Source organism: Zonotrichia albicollis, chromosome 2 (assembly GCF_047830755.1).
Source record: "Zonotrichia albicollis isolate bZonAlb1 chromosome 2, bZonAlb1.hap1, whole genome shotgun sequence".
NCBI classification, from domain to species: Eukaryota; Metazoa; Chordata; class Aves; order Passeriformes; family Passerellidae; genus Zonotrichia; species Zonotrichia albicollis.
In genome coordinates, this window is record NC_133820.1 from 61,853,860 (window position 1) to 61,874,623 (window position 20,764).

Sequence of the window (20,764 nt, forward strand, 5' to 3'; positions counted from 1 at the left end):
CTCAAGGTATTCAACTTGCACTAAGGCTTATTTTAACAATTCACAGCTGCATATTATGAGTAACAGCAAACAATACAGTTGTTCTTCTCCATATACAAATATGATGTTATTCACTATAACTATGCACCTGAATTACCCTACAAGGATTTTACTATTTATTCATCAGATTTTACATGTAGGATTTACATGTACAGATTTTAATGAGTAGAGATTAATAACAGCACAGACTACTCCTTATGAAAGAAACGTTCAAACTAGCATAAAATATGCAACTACACTGTTGCAAGACTTAATGACAGAATATTTTCTCATCAGGAAACCTCTGCAGAAGAAGAAGAAGCGACTTTAGTTCTGAACCAGAAAAACACACACTCAGAACACTTTAATCTACTAGTTGTAAGTCGCACTTGTTGTAAATTCAGAAATGTAGTGAAACACATGTAAGGGAAAAGGTATCAAAGGTGCTGTCTTATTCTTGCAGTGCTCAGAAACCAGCTACTTTCAGGGAGAACTTGGTCTATTAAGAACCTGAGCACATTATATGAGAGCATATATATATATATATATATATACAAACATATACATAAAATCTCCTTGGTATTTATGGAATAGGACCTTAAAATCCATGTTAGCAGAGAATTTCAGTCTCTGCCAGAAGAAAACCACAAGCCTCATGCACAAACTGAATGCCATAGAATTGACAGAATTGTAATGGAAATGAATCTAAAAGAAGAGACATAAAACAGAAACAAAAGGTTGTGATAGCATAAACAAGCATTGATCATAACCCAATACTTTTTCTTGCCAAGAAATAATGTCCAAGCTAAATTATGTCCCCAACAAACCAACAGAGAATATATTTCTGCATCTTTGTACTTTCTCCTAGGGACAGAAGAGGTACAGGCCTTAACAACTTCATCAGTTCTACAGAGGAGAAATCAACAGTGGGAACAAACAGGCTACACTGGAAAGACAATATTCCATACAGAAATATTTTAGAAGACTGATTCCTCACCACTAGTCCCCTCAGGACTTGAGGAGTATTATTGTAACAAAGAAGTAAGTATCAAGTTGACAAGAGCTCAAAGCACGTGGCAGGTAGCACACTAATTTCACATTCAGAATGGAAGTAGAACTGGTGATCACAGAACTGTTCAAAATTACATTGGCTCCTTAAAGGTGCATTTTATCAGCTTGCTTTCTGTGAAGAAAATGCTTAAGCAGAGCATTTCCCTCACACTCCTCCCTGAGACAACACCAGAAGCTGGAGTGATCGTGGCTCATTGTTTAAATGCTTTTAATTTCTACATTGTGCAAAAGCAGCCCAGGAGCAGCTGCATGTTGAACTAATCACTTGGTGAGTCTTAGCAGTTTTGATTTTATTCACAAATATGAACAAGGGTAATGATAGAGAAAAAAGTTGACCCTCTAGAAATATGTGGATTTTATAAAGCAGTTGACATTTGTGACAGACAAAAAATGAGAAGAGCAAGTCTAAGTCATTTAATGCCAAATAGTGGAAGCAGAAAGTTATTCAATATTTTCCTATCAATATTCAATATTTTACTATCTTAGTACTCCTAGAAAAAAATTACAGCTCAAGTGCACTGGACATAAAGTGCACACACATCCACAACTGAATGGACTTGTGCATAATCACTTCCTAAAAGACGAAGTACTTCTCCTTGCAGGATAATAAAATCACCAGCAGCAAAATCGCATCAAGCGTAGAAACTGATTTAAAAAAGGAAATCAATTTGCTGTATAGTGTCATTTAATACTGGGATCTCCTCTTCAGACATGTCTTCACTCATTCTTTGGCAGCTTCGCTATGCTGAGAGAGCATAAAGGCACCTATCTGAACCAAAGCAGACATACCAGCAAAGGCTCCTAACAGACAGGGGAGGAGGACTGTTTTGCATGGAGGAACACAGAATCTTTTGATAAAAGCTAAAAAACTTATTGATAAAAGTTCTGCCACTAATAAATGCTTCCATACTGCCCTTCACCACTGCACCCTCAGCAAGTTTGCTGGTGAAACAAAACTGAGGAGCCCTCTCCCAAGTTAACTCCCAAGGAACAAAATGAAAACTTACATCACCACCTTTATTAAATTCACAAAAAATAAAGTTTCCAAGCAATGGGTCTCCGTTTAAATATTTAAAGCAACTAGAACTGCTAAAATATTTCTAGGAATCTTCTAAAAACTAGTAACAGCACTTCACAGTTCAAGGGTTTTGCTCTGGGAAAGATATCAACTTTACTCCTACAATTAATAATTGAACAATAAAATTCAACAGTAACAACACAGCAGTTTATCCTGTTGCTTGTTAAGATCATCTGGAAACATGAATTTTCCTGGAAAATTAGTCTGTTTTGTGTAATGGAAATCTTAAGTGCCTGATTACTAAGATTCCTAACTTGGCTGTGCTGCATGCCAAACTAGAAAAACTGACTATTGCTCTACAGAGAGAGAACTCCATCTCTAGAAACAAGTGAGTGGTAGCTTACGAGCAAAAGGTGAAAACTTTAGAACATTTATAAACCAGAGTCCAAGTCAGTAATGCAAGCATTAGATATATATATATAAAAATACAAATATTTCGTGCACAGTAGGGGCTACAAAGCTGAAACATTAGAGGCAAAGTCAGCTGGATGTATATAAAACAAAAATCAGTGAGAGAACTCTGTCATCAACTGTGAAAATATTACACTACTTTTCAAACAAAGAAATATCCTTGAGCTGGTTTGATACCTCATAGATTCCTAAAGCAGATATATCTGAGACAAAAAGGACATTAACCAAGAAGAATAAGCAGCTTCCCAAGCACTCTCAGAACCCAAAAATTCAACGACCCATGTTCAGCAGTACTCTTAGTTACATCTACACAAGTCCAATAAAATTTTAATACTGATATTTTGGGCCAACTAGATAGAGCTGGTTTACTTATTTATCCATAAAACGTCCATGTAAATGTACACCTCAAAATGCCTATTTAAATAAAATACATTTCATATTACTGGTAAGGAACTTGAGAAAATATTTTGAATAAGATATAACGTACTGCATATATATTTATGCATTCATATTTATCTATCTATCTCTCTATATATATAAAGTCCCATGATTTGTGTAAGAGAAACCTTACTTTTCTAGTTCATCAGGATCAAACTTCCACCAAGTATCTGGCTCATGGAATTCCACTCTGTATCCTTTTTCTAGAGCCTGCAGCAAGCAAAGAAATATGTGTGATATGTATCCTGATGACATAAAGCAAGAAAAAAAATAAAAGACAAATATAATAAACAGATGCAGCAGCATACTCTGCTGTGGTACTTGCTGAATTTCGCTTACACCCAGCCTGTCTTAGCTTTCATTTCAGGCTAAGCAAATTAAAGTCAAGATCAATTCTTGAACTAAACCACTGCCACACCAATTACTAATCATTATCAATAAGCAGTCTCTCTTTTTAAAAACTTGAATAAAAATGTTTCTGGACAAAAACGTATCAACTTATCCCATGCAGCCAGGGTAAGTCTGAGTCTAAGTTGGTGACAATCATGCAACAAAACCTACCACTTCCACATAAGGCTTCATTTCCCAGGCTTGAGTATTAGTGTTGTCTATTATAACTGGAGATTTTCCCTGCTCCATTGCTTGCTTTGCTGAAATGAAAAATTGTGCAAGTTAATAAACCACATGTAACTCAAACAAAAAAAAACTGCCCCAGATTTTCTTTCACTAATCTACTCTGACTGAAACACTCTGTTCTGAGAGAAAGAATACAAGGTACAGGCAGGAATGAAAAGAAGTAGAAACAAGAACCTGATGCCCAAAGAATCAAGGTTATCTATTTTTAACTCTGAATCTTGCAGAAGTTCAAAATTTAATGTATATATACACACATGAATTAAAGTATAAAAGCACTTGAAATATTTCTATGTATGCTTTGCTAAAATACATATACTCCTTTTCACATAGACTCCTAATACTCATAGATGTTATGCTACACTTCTATTTCCTCTACATAACACAGCTTAATGGGATGCCTTTTATTCATTCCAACCTCTCCTGCGGTTCCACTCATGGGCATCACCAAGCTGAGCAGCATTATAGGTGTATCCGTACTGCTGGCGGAAATAATCATCGGTGCTGAGCACAACGCCGTCACAATTCCCACCAAGCAGAACACTGGTAAAGGAAAACACAAAAACACACTTTCACTTTTTAGATAAACACATTAAAAAATATATAACTTAAATAGACTGAACTGTGACCTATTTCTGAACTTCTTGCAAACTTCAGACAGATTTATAAAAAGCACACCCATCTATATTACCAATAATTCTAATCCAAATCAAAGCAATATTTCCTCTCTGCTATTTCTGCATTTATTGTTTCTTCTCCACTCCCAAGAGATGTTTGCATTCATCTAATTTTACGGCTATACTGCAATAAGTACCTCATGATAATTAAATATACTTGCTAACATTTTCCATCTCAATCCTCACTTGGAAATATGTCTAGAAAGCAATCTGATCATGAAAACTCCCCATTCTGCCAAATGTAAACCTAGTTTCAGAAAGTCCTTGGCAATGGGCATTTAAAGGAAAACCTCATATAACTGAGCCAACAGTACAATTCTGTTTAAAGTCCAGCCTACAGAATAGGTGTAGACTGGACTTTAAGAGACTCCTTGTCTCTTTTTAATTCTGTGGTATATTTAAATCTGAAAACACAACAAGCCCGTTAGTGCCACAGAGCATGTAGAGCCCACTGCAACACTCAGAAATCTATGGAAATTTAGGCAACTATTCCAGCTCAGAAATAGGCAACATACCCACAAGCTACAAAAGCCAAACTGCACTAGCAGTACGTGGGACTGCACTATTGCTAAGATGGCAGGAATAAAAAAGAATTGGCCAGATCCCAAATAACCTAGGGGAAGATATGCTGGTTCTCAGTTACCAAGCTTTCCCATATATATCTGCAGGAAGAGCCACTTGAATGTAATTCCCACACAAGGAATTTGCTGTGTTTTGCCACCTGTCACCAACAACAGGCCCGTTATGGTTGCTTCAGGACAAATAGCAAAGGTATTTGAGAAAGCAGAGCATGATACACCTAAAGTTCAGCTGCTTCGTTTGAACACTGATAAATAATTGGTTTTGTTATAAATATTATCTATTTATATTTATATAAATTATAGGGTTTGTTACAGGCTAGATCTTTCAGTAGGGTGTGTATTACACTGGTTTATAAGAGTGCAGGAGGATTAATCATCTATTTTTGTTTGAAATAGATCAAATGGCACCAGTAAATCATACATCACACACAGCAGCAATTTTTTTATCCCTCTTCCTCTCTTGTATAAAATATTTAACAATTTTATATTCATTAAGTTACTTGGCTGTGATTTCACACATGGCTCAATTCTCTTATTTACAGTATGCTACATTTGCCAATTAATAATGCAAGAAAAACTGGATATGTCTTCCACACTCACTCCTTGTGTGCTGAAAGTATACACACATATCCTAAAGAACCATCTGCCTTAAAAAAGATAGCAAATAACATCTGGGATTCTTCTATTGGCTGACTAGATGGACACACCTCTACAGTTCCTAGGGGCCTGAGCATCAGGTATCTATAGGAATATATGAACTGACAAATCAGCATTAATGAGACATTGATTTTCATTTTTATTTCTAAGAACTGACTCCATTTGTTCATGTTCTTGAGAATAACTCACTGAATTGAATTCTTCCACACATATATCTTCCACACATCATTAGCAGCAATAAAGAATTATGGTGACAAGGGTTCCGAAATCTTGCAAACCCATCAACAAAGTGTATTCTTGAAATAGTTTGTTAGTATTCTTTGAAGTTCAGAACACACCACAACTGTTAATGGACCAATATAACTGAAATAACAGATTTAATATAGTAAACTGTATTTGCAGTATTTAAACTTCTAAAATTCAAAGCAGAAAACTACTGGATGACATCATATGGCATAATTCATTTACCTCTAACATGTACTTGGAAGTAAAATTTTTCCCAGTCCCATGAATAAAGAACAGAAAGAACAAAAATCATATCTACAGAAAGAAAGCATCACTACTATCTAAACCCACAGAGATAATACTCCACTTTTAAGAGAGGAAAAAAGAAAAAAAAGATAAATGTATTTCCACTGAGAGTCAAATTCCAGGTTAGTCAGTATGTGTACATGCTTGAAATGAGTAGCATATTATCCAACTGCTGGAATACATTCTTTTCACCCTAAACCTTCCCTCCAAGCAAACACCCCCTTTGAACACAGTAGGACACTGAAATTAAAGCAGCTTACCTACTTTTCCCAGAAATACTACCTGATCTAATAGAAGCTATTATCCTGACATACAAAAATCTCATGTTGAAACCAAGATATTAACTACTCAGCAAACCAATACACATTTTTTCCAATGCATGCAAACACACAAATCCATTTAGAACAGTCCCCAAATATGTATCCTGGTTAGCCTACTTTGATAAATGATTTTATAATAAAAAGATAAATAATTCACCTATTTAAAATAGCTACTATATTGTGGATGAGGAAAAAAGTAGGCAATAACTAAATATAGTTTCAAAATATGCAGCATTACTGAGCTGTGTAAATGCTCCTCTAAAAGCACTGTTTATAACACTGATAAAATAAATATATAATTAGAAACAACAGCACACCACTGCTTCTACATCCAGCTATAAGCATTAACTCTAACTCTTCCCTTCAGAAGATTTCCCTCTGAGGAGAAATGGCCCCAGAGAAAGAATTGTCTTTACATGTTACTGGATTTAACTAAAACCAGACTTCTTAAATGACACCAATATGTGCTCTTTCAATTTCATTAAGCTCTCTTTCATTCAAATTAATGCTTAAGTATTTATGGAGAACAGGCAAATTGCAACTGCTGCCAACTTCAGTAGCAAAATATTTTAAAAATACAAGTCTCTTTTCCTATAACTTTTACCAGGACTGTAAGATCACATTATCATCTACTTCTAATTGTAGCAGACTTTGGTTAGTTGGGCTAAAGCTATCACTGCTGGGTTATCTGTCCAGCCAAAATGCTTTCTAACATTTTTAACTAAATGCTCAATCTCTTCCAAAACCAAGGAAAAAATAAAGCATTTTTTTTTTAAACAAAAGTATTTTGTTATTCCAAGCTTTTCTCTGAGAAGCTTTGGATTGAAGAACTGAAATCTGACAAATGTTTGCCCTGTAAAACCTTTTTGTAAATCTGCCCAAGGTATACACTGTAAAATGTCATGTGCATAGCAAATTATAGTTAAAAGAACTCATGATTCTCAGGGCAAACCCAATCCTGAACAGAGCAATCTGGCAGTGGCAGGAAGCTGATTCAGCACCAATACTGCATTATAAGAACACATTTCTCCCATCACACAAATGGCAACAAAAGGAACAAAACTGGCCTAAAATAGGAGGAATATGGGAAGCATAGTGGTATAAACACTGGAACAAGCAACTTGGTCTGGCAGTAGAGCTAGGAAACAGGGCCAAGGCAGAGTGAAGCAGAGGGAAGACATTGGCATAATGAAGTTGGGAGGGAAATAATGCCACTGACTGAAACAGGGAGAAAATGAATCTGGGCATAAATGGGATGAAGACTGGAGATGGAAATGAAGAAATCAGCTTAGTACTTAGAAGCAGATATGGAATTAGTGAGCACAGATCAAAAGCCATGACTGGATATGAACAGGAATACAAAACTGGAAATGGATAGTTAAGAAACAGATTTTGTATGAGGCTCAGTGGCTGGGATTGTCTAAGTCAGGTGGACAGAGGAAATAAATCCATGAGATGAGGGGAGCTCCCCAATGAGCCAGAAATGGCTGATGTGCTCATATTTAAGGCAAGTAAAGACAATAACCCAAAGAACTAATGGCTGCTCAAGCTCACCTAAGCTCTGTCCTGGAAACAACGGAGTGCATGCTCAAAATCTATTTCCAAACATGTTAAGCAAATTAGGATAACCAAGAAGAGCCAGTGTGGGGTTTGCAACAGACAAGCCATTCTTTACTGACCAGAACACACTCTGATGAAACAAGTGCATTTGTCAATGAGGACTGAGTGATGAATGCAGCATACTCAGAAATTATCAAAGCTTCCAACATCATCTCCCAGCCAGTAACAAGCAGAGAACAACAAAGGATAGATTAAGATCACTTTTTCAGTATCTTCATCATAAACCTGGATGATGAGGCAGAGACTTACAGATGACACCAGATTAGCAGTGACGCTCAACACAGAGCTGAACAGCGAGGCGCCTATCCAGAAGGCCACAGAAAAACCTGGGAACTGAGCTAAGCAAAACATCAGGAAGCTCAACAGAGAAAGAGTAAAGTTCTACAAATGATGAAAGCTAAGCCTCAGCACAGGCAGGGAAGTGAGTGGTTGAGCAGCTCTGTTGAAAAGAGTCTGAGGATTACAGTGGACATCAAATGAGATGAGTGAATGGTGTAGCCTCATCCAAGGTGGGGCAAATCACAACGTGGGCTTTAGTAGAGGAAGCATGACCAGTAGATCAGGTGAGAAGAGATCACTCACACTTTACCTGGTTCTTGTGTGGGAAATTCTGAAACACTGTATCCAGTGTGGGACTCCCCAATTCAAAAGACATGCTGAAAAACATGGGAGGGCTGAACAGATGGCTGCAAGCATCCAACATCTAAGGAGAGGTTAATAGCAGCTGGGCTTGTTTAGTCTGGCAGTGGAGACAGTGAAAGGTCTGATGGTGACCTATTGCAGTGAATAAACCTCTCCCTTATCAGAAGGGAAGCTGCAAAGAACATGAGCCACACTCTACCACGTAACAACACATGTTATTACACAGGACATGCAAATTATGTCTTCAGAACGTCATTTTGGAGATTAGGAACAACTTCCTTATTCAGGTGGTTTGTACTGCACTAGAGAAGTTTGGTGAGACCAGAGAAATCTCTGAGGCGTTTTTAAGCTCAGGCCTGACAAAGACACACCTGACCTGATCCAGAGATGGTGACAGACCTCCTCCAAGCAGAACAATGAACTAGCTCACACCCACCACTCTCTTCCAAAAAACATGCCCAAATTCCAACTGTTTAGTTGAAATGGAAGAGGCAAACCCAAAAATAAACTTCAGTGGAAGATTCGAGACAGACACAAGTCAAGTTTGTGGGCAGAAAGAAAAGTGCCTGTACTTAAAAACCCTTGCTCATAGAAATTTGATATTCCAAGGTCTCGCTACTGGCCTGCTGTCATTTCCAGCTTGGGAAACCCACAAGATTCCCACCTCATTCCCCTCTAGTGCTGATCCACACAGACAATGCCAGTTTTCTGCTTTTTCTTCACAGTTATTTTACTGGCACAAATAGTAAAGGTTTGTCTGCAGCTGCCAAAAACGCAAATATCTGCAAAGATACCTGTGGGTACTAATATGGCATCAGATATAACATCATTGCTGTCCTAGGCTACGCTGCAGAACTCTATGATGTTACACAGAAAAACATGTTCAAAACATGTTTATTACAACTTAACTAATAAAAAAGGTATTTTCCCCATCGGCACCCATTAATTCTGGGAAGTTTCTTTCCCAAGGATATCCAAGACCCATGATTTCATGGGAATTAACAACTGCAACCAAGCATTAAACATATGAAACTGCATGTAATTGAAGACGCTGAAAAGCAAGCCCCATGCTGTTCAAATTCTGCACTCACTTTTGGTAACTATTCTTAACCTTGATCTCATAGTGCCCATTTTCCCATCTGCTAAACAAAATTAGTAACTGATCTCACTAATGACAGATGAAAAAAAGCACAAATACATGTTCTTAAAAACCTGAAGATATTTACAATTTTTCAGATTATATGAGTCATATATTTGGAGAAAGATTTAGAGACAATTTAGCACACCAAACACGGAAAACAAATATATTTCGTATCTTCATATTAAGTTGTATCCAATCTCTAAACTGAATAAGGCAGCATTTTTTCCACAGGGTTATTTTTAAATGTTTTATGTTGCCTTCACAAATTAAAGAAATTACTGCAGTAATACCAAATGGGGACATGCAGCTTCAAAAATGCAGGCTTGCAAAACACAGCAATCAGTAACTATAAAAATATTATCGTAAAAACAACTGAAATATGTAAAAAAAAAAATTAGAGATTTCTAGTTGTAATATGTCTCCTAAATACCAGCAAAAATCCACTAATAGAATGTTAAATAGAATGTTACTTCTTTATATTAAAAAACACAAATAAGAACATGATGACTGAGTCTATTCCACAGACTCCTCACATACAACAGATGATAACTACAGAAGACATCCTGTGATGTAGTTTCTGGATGAAACTCAATCAGTAAGTACTGATTCAAAAACTTCTTTTTTTATATATACAAGACAAACTTACTTTCACTTAACACAGGTACCATCTATGCTCTGTCCACTTTCTGTGCTTTTTAAAATAGGCCAAAAAACCACAAAAGGAAAATCCAAGTTGGAGATATTACCTGGTTTTAACCTTGTCAGACTTCAACAAGTATATTTGGAAGAAAAAATAATGTTTTTATTGTGCGTTGTTCACAAACAAGGAAGAGTCATTGACAGACCATGCTATGAAAAAATGGAATGAGATAATGCTCAGTTTCTTCAATTCACCAAAACCAGGTATTTTCAGGGCAGCAGCATTCTTCTAATGGCCTTTGAAAACTTTTACATGGGCATGAAAAAGGACTTCTGGTTCAGTTAAATTGACATTGTTAGACTTGATGGGAGGGTTTTTTTAAATTTAAGAATTAAAAAAAAGCAGCAGACCACCACATACTAGTACGAAAATTTCAGAATAAAAGACTATGCAATTTATTGGATGCTCAACATTTTAAATTTAGCACAGAGAAGCTCCTGGTTATCAAAACTCTGAGGGAGACAAAACCCCCAAGTAAATCTTTTTAATATTTACGGCCACTTGCACTCTTTAAGTACAAATGACAGCTTTAAACTGCTGCATTTTAAGAATCTAATTTCCAAACTAAGATGTTTCCTTAGTGCTTACAGATACATTAGAAATTCTTAAAAAATTTTACTTGAATGAACTTCTCAAGCTTTAAGTCTGCACTTACCGAGAAAGTGTGGATTTCCCTGAACCTGGTAGGCCTCTTAAGATTAGAAGCAATTTCTGTGAAGAACTGAATTTTTCTTCAGATAACTGCAACGAAGAAAAGTTGTGCATTCCTCCTGTACTGTCAGCTTTTGGATCATTCCAACGCTCTTCTCTGGTTTCACAGAAACCATTACTTTGGAGTCCATTCTGATCATTATTCCCATTCCTGAAGACCTGAGTATTATGGATGTCAGCATGACCAGAATAGTTGGTATTTTGATCAAGCAATGGACCATGACTGCTGATATCAGTATTTCCATGGTAACTTTCGTAAGGAAATCCTCCATTCTGAGGAGGGGGAACATTTGGGATTCGAGGTGGGGGATCAAATATCTGAAAATGGGATTGATGGCTGAATCTAGGAGGAAAAGGTCCCTGAGGTTTGTTGAAAGATGCTCTAGTCTGCCAAGCAGGTCTGAATTCAGGCACTGAGCAGTTCCAAGTATCTACTTGGCCATTAACGGTATTTTCAGTTTTCCAGCCACCTGTTTCCACAACTAACTGCTGCTCATTGCTTGTTTTCTGACTGTTCTGTTCTCCCGAAGAACACTGTCCATTATCATAAAATGGGTGTGGACTGCCCAAAACTACAGGCTGATAATTTTCTTGTGAGCTCTGACTGGAGTTAAATGGAGAGTGTTGTTCCTCAGAAACTTCTGTTTCTTTTTCCTGAACATTAGTATCTAAATTTTCATTTTCCAGCTGGTGAATTTCTTTATAGAACTGATCCAGCTGATCATCTATTTCTGGTACAGAGGCAGAAACAGCTTGCATCTTCTTCGCCTCCTTTCTTTTACATCTGTTTTCACACAATTCATTCTCATCTCCTCCCGTGTTCCTACATTCATTGCAATTGCCAGATTTGTCCGGCTTGTTACTTTTGGCAGGCTTGTAAATAGGTCCTATAAAATCTTTGCTTGTAAAAAAGTCTTCATCTGATTGATTTCTATTTATTGAGAATGATGCACTGCCTTTTTCAGTATTATCTTCACCACCATTATTTGTAATAAAAGGGTCCTTCTCTTCTTCAACTTCAGAGTAATTCATTGATGTAAAAGGAGGATTTATATTCTGCCCAGTTTCTAAATCAATTGGCTGACTAAGTACTGGATTATTTTCAGGGAGAACTTCATTCAAGGATCCCAAGGCACCAGAAGGTATTTTCTCTTGCTTCTGCATTTCGTGTTGCCCTTGGTTATCTAAGGCACATGTAGGTATCCAACCGTTTGATTTTCTCTCAACATCCACTTTCTTCTGAGTACCTTTGTCATCATCATCAGGGAGTTTCTCACAAGCCCCTTCTGTCGACTTCATTCTTTTAGAATACGGCTCAATTCCGATTTCGTCCTGACACTCCAAGAGCCTTGCTGTATTTTCAGCATGAAGCATCTTAGAAAAAAGAATGAATACATTATCAGCATGCACATTTTTAAAGTACAAAAAAGCTGAAGTTACTCAGGGCTATGACATCACACTGTCCATGGTCTCAACTAGAATGTATTCACCCAGAAGAAAAACACACATCACCTACCCCAAGTATGGTTTAAAGTAGACTGCTACATTACTTATTGCTCATCTCTAGTAAAAAACGCTGGTGCTGTATCAGTCGAGCAGTCACATTTGATGATATGCCTTAAATAATTTACAAATCATGCTTTTAAAACGTGACTGTTTGGAAAAATAATTACATCAGCAATCTCTGACCGATGTTACTACTATTCTCTACCAGCTGTTATTTCGCCAAGTGTTTGAAATCTCTTTTAAAAGACAAGGATATGCCAATTTCCAATGCACAAACTGATGTCTGAGATCACTACTAATACACCAACAAAATGCAAACACTTCAACCATGAAGATTGTTTTCTGTGACATGAACCGAAGTCCACTAACTCATTTAGGTAACCAATCAAACAGGTTCTGGGCAGCATTTTCAATTTACAACATGTCAAGCAAGACCTAAAATCAAAGCTGCAGTCTGTTGTTATGGTTCTGGTTTTGGAACTGCTAAGGACTTTTGTTAGGGACCAAGAGCATTTGCTTGCATGTCTTCTAAAATTAAACACACACATAAAAATCCCTGTCCCAAATAGATTACATTCCAAGAATGAAACCACTAAGTTCTAGACAGGTTCAGAGACAAGCTGTTACAAAGCAAGGTGGCACTAACCACTATGCCATGTCATTATCCATCTATTAGTCTGAATTTCTTGGATTTTGAAGACTACACAGTATGCAATAAAGAGTAAACTCTTCCCCACCAAATAAATGTAGTTTCAAACAGAAAAGAACACATTTCCCCTACTGGAAGGTTTATTCCAGTGTTTTCTGAAACATTTCAACTTTCCACAACTAAATATTAACAAAGTGCCACATGCTATTCATCCTGAATAGGAAAATAATTTTCTTTATCTGAAAAGGATCTGCAGGTAGTATTATGGGAAGATTTGTAAGTAGCCATTAGCCCAACATGTTCACTCACAAAACTCACAAGAAAAGGTGTTACTCTAGGCACTTTCTCACCTACCATCCAAAGGAAGAGAAACCTGCCATTCTCATGTCAAACTGGCTAAAGCATGGAGATGTTACTGTCCACACTTGACTTTAGTACCTGGAAGAAAGCATTACTGTTAGAAGGGGAAGAAACATGGCCATGCAACTCTCTCTCTTCCTCACAATTGGTACCATGATCTCTCCTCCTCTCAAGATTTATGTTTTGTATGCATGCCCCCACGTTCTTCACACTTCATTTTTGTCTATTAGAAAGCAAGTATGGCATTACTACTATTCTATCTATTCTACTCAGTCTATCCCCATCTAGAAAAAAAATGTCCTGCTTCCTCCACAGTACTGGGGTAAAAAAGTAACTTTATTAGCTTCTATGTCCTCATCTTCTGGGATGATGTTTAAGCAGACCCCATTTCATGATGGGGAATTAAAACAGTAAACCTGTGAACATTTGCTGTATGACAAGACCTCCACTGACAGAAAATGCTGCTCTGTGACTGTCCCACATAGGAATGTTCTTTCTTGCTAATCTCTAACAGACTGTCCCTCGCTAACCTTGGAGACAGTGAAGCTGCACTCAAAAGCATATCTGCCTGCGTCCTTGGTGAGGACAGAGCAAGTATGCTCAAGGAAAATGCAGTCTCTCTGACACTCTCACCTCCTGAATGGGGCAAGTCCGGGTCTGTATCATTTCTGTAAAGAACTGGTTGTAAGCACTGAACCTGAGCCGGCACACAGGGATGCCAGACTTATTTACCACCTTAACTGACCTGTGAAACATCCAGAAGATTCAATTAACTAACTACCTCACGGTCTTAAGCTCAACCCGCGTAACACCTTTCCCAAAAGGAAAAATCAGGCCTATTTGGCAGAACCGACAGACAGATGCACTGGCTGGCTCTCCTGGCACGGTGGCACGGCGGTGACGGAGCGCACAGCCCAGCGCCCTCACACGGCACCGCAGCCGGGCCGAGGCAGCAGGCGCTGCACCCTCGCACACCGGGCTGGCAGCGGCGTGTCCGAGGCGGAGGCACGGCCACCGGCCCCACGGCTCGGGGAGCTGCTCAGCCGCCCGTCCTTCCTTTCCCCACGGTGCAAAGCCCACTCCTCTCCCGCACACACAAACACTTCCCTCAGCGCCGGGCCCACGTCACACAACCTCAGCAGCCGCCGGCTCCTGCGCGCTCACACCGCCATCCCCACGCCGCCGGTGGCACAGGTCGGTGGCGGCAGCGCTGGCGGCGGAGGAGAAGCGGCTTGGCCGAGCAGCACCCACACGCTGGGGAGGACACGAACCTCGAGGCCGCGGCTCCCGGCGGCGGCAGAGGCAGCGCCTCCGGCCCCCCACGCCCAAAATGGCGCCGCCTCCCGCTGCCCCCTCACCCCGCGCGTGGCGCCGCGAGGGGCGGAGCCTGCCCTGGCACGGCGCGCGCTGTGCCCGGCAGGAAGAGCCCGGTGCCGGACCCGGGGTGGGATTTGGGATTTGTCCGGATTCGCCTTCCTGCGGGGTGGCCGCTCTGCTTGGCCTGTGCGGCGTCTGCTTTGGGGGGCGTCCTGCTCTGTCACGGAACGTGAGCAGCGCTCCGGTGGGGACTGTCCCTAGTGTGAAAGCTGCCCAAGTTTCTTAGACGTGTGTTGTTCTTAACGTGGATTTGCAACTTTCCCTCCTGCAGGCGTGAAAAATGCCTATTTTATGATTTTATTAAATATTAAATATTAATATAAATATTAACATGAGTATTATATGTGTTGTGTAAGAAAGTTATGCTGTGTTAATTCTCTTAAGTAGTGTGTTAAATATAGTTTTAGGTTATGAAAAATGTTAAAGTAGAAACTATGATATGTAGGATACTTTTTTAAAAGAAAGGACTTGCAGCGAGATAGCAGCCACAGGACATCTAAATCTTTCAGAGAAAAAGAATTTATTGCCCTCTTAGCAGAAGAAACGAACTTCTTCCTGCCTCGAAGGTGCTGTTAGTATTCAGAGGAAGAAGTTGACGATGACCAGACAGAATCCTGTGTTTGAATGGAATTTATGCATCATGTATGAAGTGTATGAATATGCAACAGGCTGTTGCTTTTAAGGGTTAATCCTCTATTAACGGGTGTCCTTTTTCAGACTTCTGCTGTCCAGAAAAAGGTACCCGGACGTCAGTAACTGTTTCTATTGTCTCATATTGTCCTAATTCAAATTGTCCAAATTATTATTACTCTAATTGTACTGCTATTTTTATAACCATTTTATTACTATTAAATTTTTAAAATTTTAAAAACAAGTGATTGGTGGTTTTCACACATGTATAAAATAAAATTTTAATATCACCTAACTACTTTTTTCCCCCAAATCTTGTGATACTATGCAAGGCAAACCACATTTTTCCTGAAAAACCCCTCAGCCTTGTAACAGTAATTCCCCAAATTTCATTACTGCACACAAGAGCTTCAGTAAGCGATGCGCCCATTCTAAATACCTGCAATATTTATTCTGTCACACTACCCAAATGGATTATGAAGGTTTTAAAGTATACAATTAATAAAGTCACTGAAATTAGATTATTTGCTATAAAAAATAGAAAGAGAACTGGTGAAATCCACCAGCCAGGCATTCCTTCCAGTTAACCCTGCAACCAAAGCATAGTCTCCTTTCCTGTGCCAGGTGATGGCCTTGGTTTCTTTGGAAGGCAAGGATGTGTCTTTGGTAGCATTTTAATCTAGATCAGAAGTGATCTGTTGAAGTGAATCTCCCAGTTTGCCACTATCATTCATCTGTAGTAGTAATTACGTGCTTCCCTACACAGGCCGTGTCATGCAACACCCAAGCTAACCATTAAGAGAGAGCAAGAGTCCTGCACATGGACATTTTGGAGGTAATATCTGAAGATCAGAGCTCTCAAGCATTCGTGTTTTGTATGTAGTAATTGTCTCAGATGTATTTAATTTGGGGAGTTCTCCCATTACTTGTACCTAATTAAATAAGCCGCATGTTACAACTGGCAGAACCCTAATGTCATTTTTTCAACTTCATTGAGTATAATGAAATAGACTTTCCCTGACGATCCTGTTACAGCTGCTACAGCTCCTACGTGGGAAGTCTCTTGCTTGAGATAAAATCTGCAAATAATTCCCCCATATTCCTTGTCCTGCACTAGATCATAAAAAAAGTTCCATTGGAAACATTGTTAGGAGAAGCTGACAGGGTAGGAAAAAGCAGTGTCCAAGAGGCTGAAAGTGAAAATATTTACAAAGAAGCATTAAGAGATGACGTTTTTCTTTGTTTTCAGAGAAGTCTGAATTTTAAAATTTCATTTTTACATATGTAAAAATTTTTTATTTCCTACATTAAAAAGGGAAGATGGCAACTGACCAATTTGGAGGATCATCCTGATTCCTTTATGGTTCACTGGTACAGTTGATGCTTTAAATGCAATGCAGACATCTCTGATACTTGAACCAAACTAATTTGTTTCACTGCTTTTTTCTGCATGGGCCTGGTTTCAGGTTCAGTAGGAAAAAAAGCTTTCAGGTGCAATTTAGAATTACAGGTAAACCACACTAAAATGAAACTACTGCCAGAGAAAATGCTTTTGCTACTCCTTCCTGCCCATGGTGTTGCCTAATTGCTGTCCTGCCTCGTCTAAACTAGTGGCTTTTGTTCTTGTTTGAGAACTGGGTATTTTGGTAAAAACATCATGCTATTCTGTTGTGTATGGAAAGGTTTCCGTTAAATTTGCTTCCAGAAATATTTTAGATAAAACTTTCCAAAATAACTCAGCATAAAGAAGGTAGCTGGCATAAAAAGTAATAATACAGAAAATTAAACATTTGTTAGTGAAACAATAAATGCCTGTGTTATGCCTTTTAATAGAAAAGATCAGGCTAATTTCAGATAGACAGAATGATGAGACTCCATGTGGTATTAAAAGAGAAAAAAATTATCCAATGGGAACTACTTGAGATTGACTTTTGTATTTAAGGGTTAATATGGAATGATAGCTCAATCATTTAAACCTTGTGATCTCGTTATCAGACTTGACATAGCAGAGTGCTCTTTCTTCTTCTAATAACACTTAAATATAGCATCTATTTGAGTTCAAGTGGACTAGTTGCAGACTTAGATTTAATCGTGCCTCTTTCTAAAGGGCCTTGGGTCATGGATTGTCTTGTCACTTTACTAAATCTTGTTTGAAAAAGTGAGACTTCAAGATGATTTAAGAAATACTGTTGCATAATTCTTTGACTTTAAATCAAGCTATCTCTAGGGAGAAATTCTGGTGAGTTTTAAGAGAACTGGTTTACTCAACAAACCAGGAATGTTGCTTGCCAAATTGTTTTTCTGAAGCTTTGAGGAATTCTGGTATGCAAATGTCACATCAAAGTTTCAGCGGTAAAAATACAGTAAGAGCTTTTTGCTTATTAATTTTCACAGATAATATAGAGGTTTTTATTTTCAAACTTAACTTAAGAATTAGAGTTTTGATAAAGTTATAAATTTTTACAAACAAAAAAAATTATTCCAGGTAGCCTGCTGATTATGTGAGATAGGAGTATTATTTTATATATTCAACAGATTGTAGCAAGTGATGTTTAAATCATGGCTAGATTAATATTTCTTTTGACTGTGAAATAACTACTTTGTAATTTAAATATAGTTATTTGATTCCCTTCTGGTACTGGATGAATCCTTTTGGAGATAAAAATAGTGGGGCAAGAATAAAAGTAACAATGAGTTAGTTTATTTTGGAGGTTCTTGAAACCTTTCATTTAATTATTTTTATCTGAAATCTGCATGATAGGCTTTTTCTTGATAGTAAAGCGTAATATATAATTCATAATACATGTTCTATCATTTAAGTCTCAAGTGCTGCAGCAAAACAGTACTAAAAGAATGGAAGAGATTTAACTTTTAAGACAGAGTGCTCTAGACAATATAACAACTGCTGGCCCACAACAAAGCTGAGATTTTGGGTTGTGAAAGCCAGCCAAGGAAACGGGATTCCGAACAGAACAATTCATGTCTTTCAAAATAGAGCACGGGGAGTTTCTAGGAAGCTGACACTCAAGGTGAAGGTCCAGTCACTGCTTAGTCTGCGGGACTCTCTAAATAGCATCTCCCATTTACATGAAAATGAAGGAGACTGAGTGGAAATTCAATGGGACATTAAAGTAGCTTTAAACAGAGGGCAGACAGGGGAATGGTAAAAGCAAAAATTGTGAGTAGAAGAAAGCACCAGATATAGCAACTAAAAAATACCCAGATTTTACAGAGGACAATATGTTCAAGTGTTTAATGCTTAATATACTAATTTTTAAGCAAGAGGAAAGAAGCTATCAAACACTATGAAAGTTTAGTGCTGCTTTCTTAGTTATGTCCACATTGACATTCTCTCAGTTTGGTCAAATTCTTGTTCATTTTAGACACTCAGCTTTTACTTGAAATTACTTTTATTTGATTTCTTAAAGCTGAACTACTGAGACGCTCACTTTACAGATACAACTTAGAGTAGAAAGTTCTTAATTTTTCCCATTTTGTTATGCTAATGCCATTGCTTAAGAATATGCAAGTTATGTACTATCCTCTCCCACCTCCTATCCTACATCTCAATTAAGGATGGAGAGCACTTAAATCAATTCTAGGTAACTCAGAGGAGAAATTAATTTAATTCACTGACAAACTGAGCTAATCACCAGGGAAAGAAAGACTGGTACAGGTTCCCAAAATACTAATTCACTACTGTATTCACTACAGTCATACCTATCTGCAAGGCACCAGGGAAGAATAATTTTTTTCCCCTTTCTACTGTGATTTTTTAGATGCTGGCTTCCATAGGTTATATTCGTGATGAATTGTAGGAATACATTGTGCAAATGTGGTCAGCAAAAAGATTCCATGACATTTAGCAACAAAACAGCTGTTAAGTCATACTAGAATGTAAAGAAACTATTAAAAAGCCCAATAACATACTTAGAAGATGAACGGTTTGTGTATTAATGCTCTCTAACCTATTCCTATCAGATGGCAAGATGGTTTGATTTGTTGAGTTAAGGCATAAAGGATGCCCTGCTCGGTAGCAAAATATGCACCATCACTTCCTGACTGCTGTGAAGAGGCAGATTCTGTTTTAGGACATTAAAAATCTAAATGATGTTTTTGCTTCTGTGGCTCCTGTAACATGAAGCATTTTATTGTTCTCTTCCCATGCATGCCTCCAACTAGGCAATGATCTCTTTAGGAAGAAGTCAGAGATAAAGATACATCTACAGCTGATTGGTGAGGACATGTTTTGTGAGGGGGTAATGCTTCTTGCTTTAATAGACTGACTTACTTTAGAAGGTCATTTAATCTTAATGGTGTCCTAGTATAGCTATTAACTAGTTAATGAAGGAAGCAGATGAGTAGGTGGAGTTGAAGGCTTTCTGCAGCCCTCACCCTGAAGAATAACATCACATCCTCATATCCTCTCTAGTTTTGTTCTTGTTGGGTTTTGTTTGGTTTGGTTTGCTTGTTTTTGTGAAATTTCATATAGTGCTTAATGACTCTTGTCTTCTGTAAAAAACAGCCACAAGACAGGCACAAATAGATATTTCTGGTGGAGTCAGACTTGTTAGCACTAAGATGAAAGTAGTACTTTTAAACTTCAAAATTTATATTGCACATATATTGAAGCTAATAGATTCTGAGCATCACTGTCTTATTCAGCTGTTTGATTTTTGTTTACAAGGAGACAGTGTTGGAAACAGCACACACACAGAGAGTAAGAGTCTAAAAATTCCAGTCATCTAAAGTCATCATTTCCATGTGGCTTCCTTGCAAATTACTTAAGAGACATATGAGATACTAAAATTAGTTGCAAAGTTAACTCACGTTCATAATATTATCAGCTATTTAGTTGAAGAGGAACACCAATAAATTAATAATTTTTTCTTTCTCTGAGACAAATCACTACACCTGCAAGTAGAAAGCCTACCTCCTACATGTCAAAGGCCCCTTCCAGTGTGAAGGGCTCAGTATGTAAATTACATATATTTAATCTGAATTGTTTTGCTA

At 37.9% G+C, this 20,764-nt stretch overlaps 1 protein-coding gene across 9 annotated transcripts in view; it reads right to left on the bottom strand.

Moving 5' to 3' along the window:
• The window catches only part of LOC102066063 (NEDD4 binding protein 2 like 2), a 41,092-nt gene extending 25,836 nt beyond the window's left edge, over positions 1 to 15,256 (bottom strand). For 2 of the 9 annotated variants that reach the window (XM_074535314.1, XM_074535317.1), the window contains exons 1-6: positions 15,016 to 15,138; positions 13,739 to 13,822; positions 11,174 to 12,603; positions 4,068 to 4,192; positions 3,578 to 3,666; positions 3,150 to 3,226 (exon numbers count right to left, since the gene is read on the bottom strand). In XM_074535314.1, coding sequence (XP_074391415.1) covers positions 3,150 to 3,226; positions 3,578 to 3,666; positions 4,068 to 4,192; positions 11,174 to 12,603; positions 13,739 to 13,741 — 1,724 coding nt within the window. In that variant the 5' untranslated portion in view covers positions 13,742 to 13,822; positions 15,016 to 15,138. Of the gene's footprint in view, positions 1 to 3,149; positions 3,227 to 3,577; positions 3,667 to 4,067; positions 4,193 to 11,173; positions 12,604 to 13,734; positions 13,823 to 14,878 lie in introns of those variants that run through there. The other 7 variants (XM_074535316.1, XM_014263978.3, XM_074535315.1 and 4 more) reach the window with 7 other exon arrangements.
• Positions 15,257 to 20,764: the final 5,508 nt, after the last annotated feature.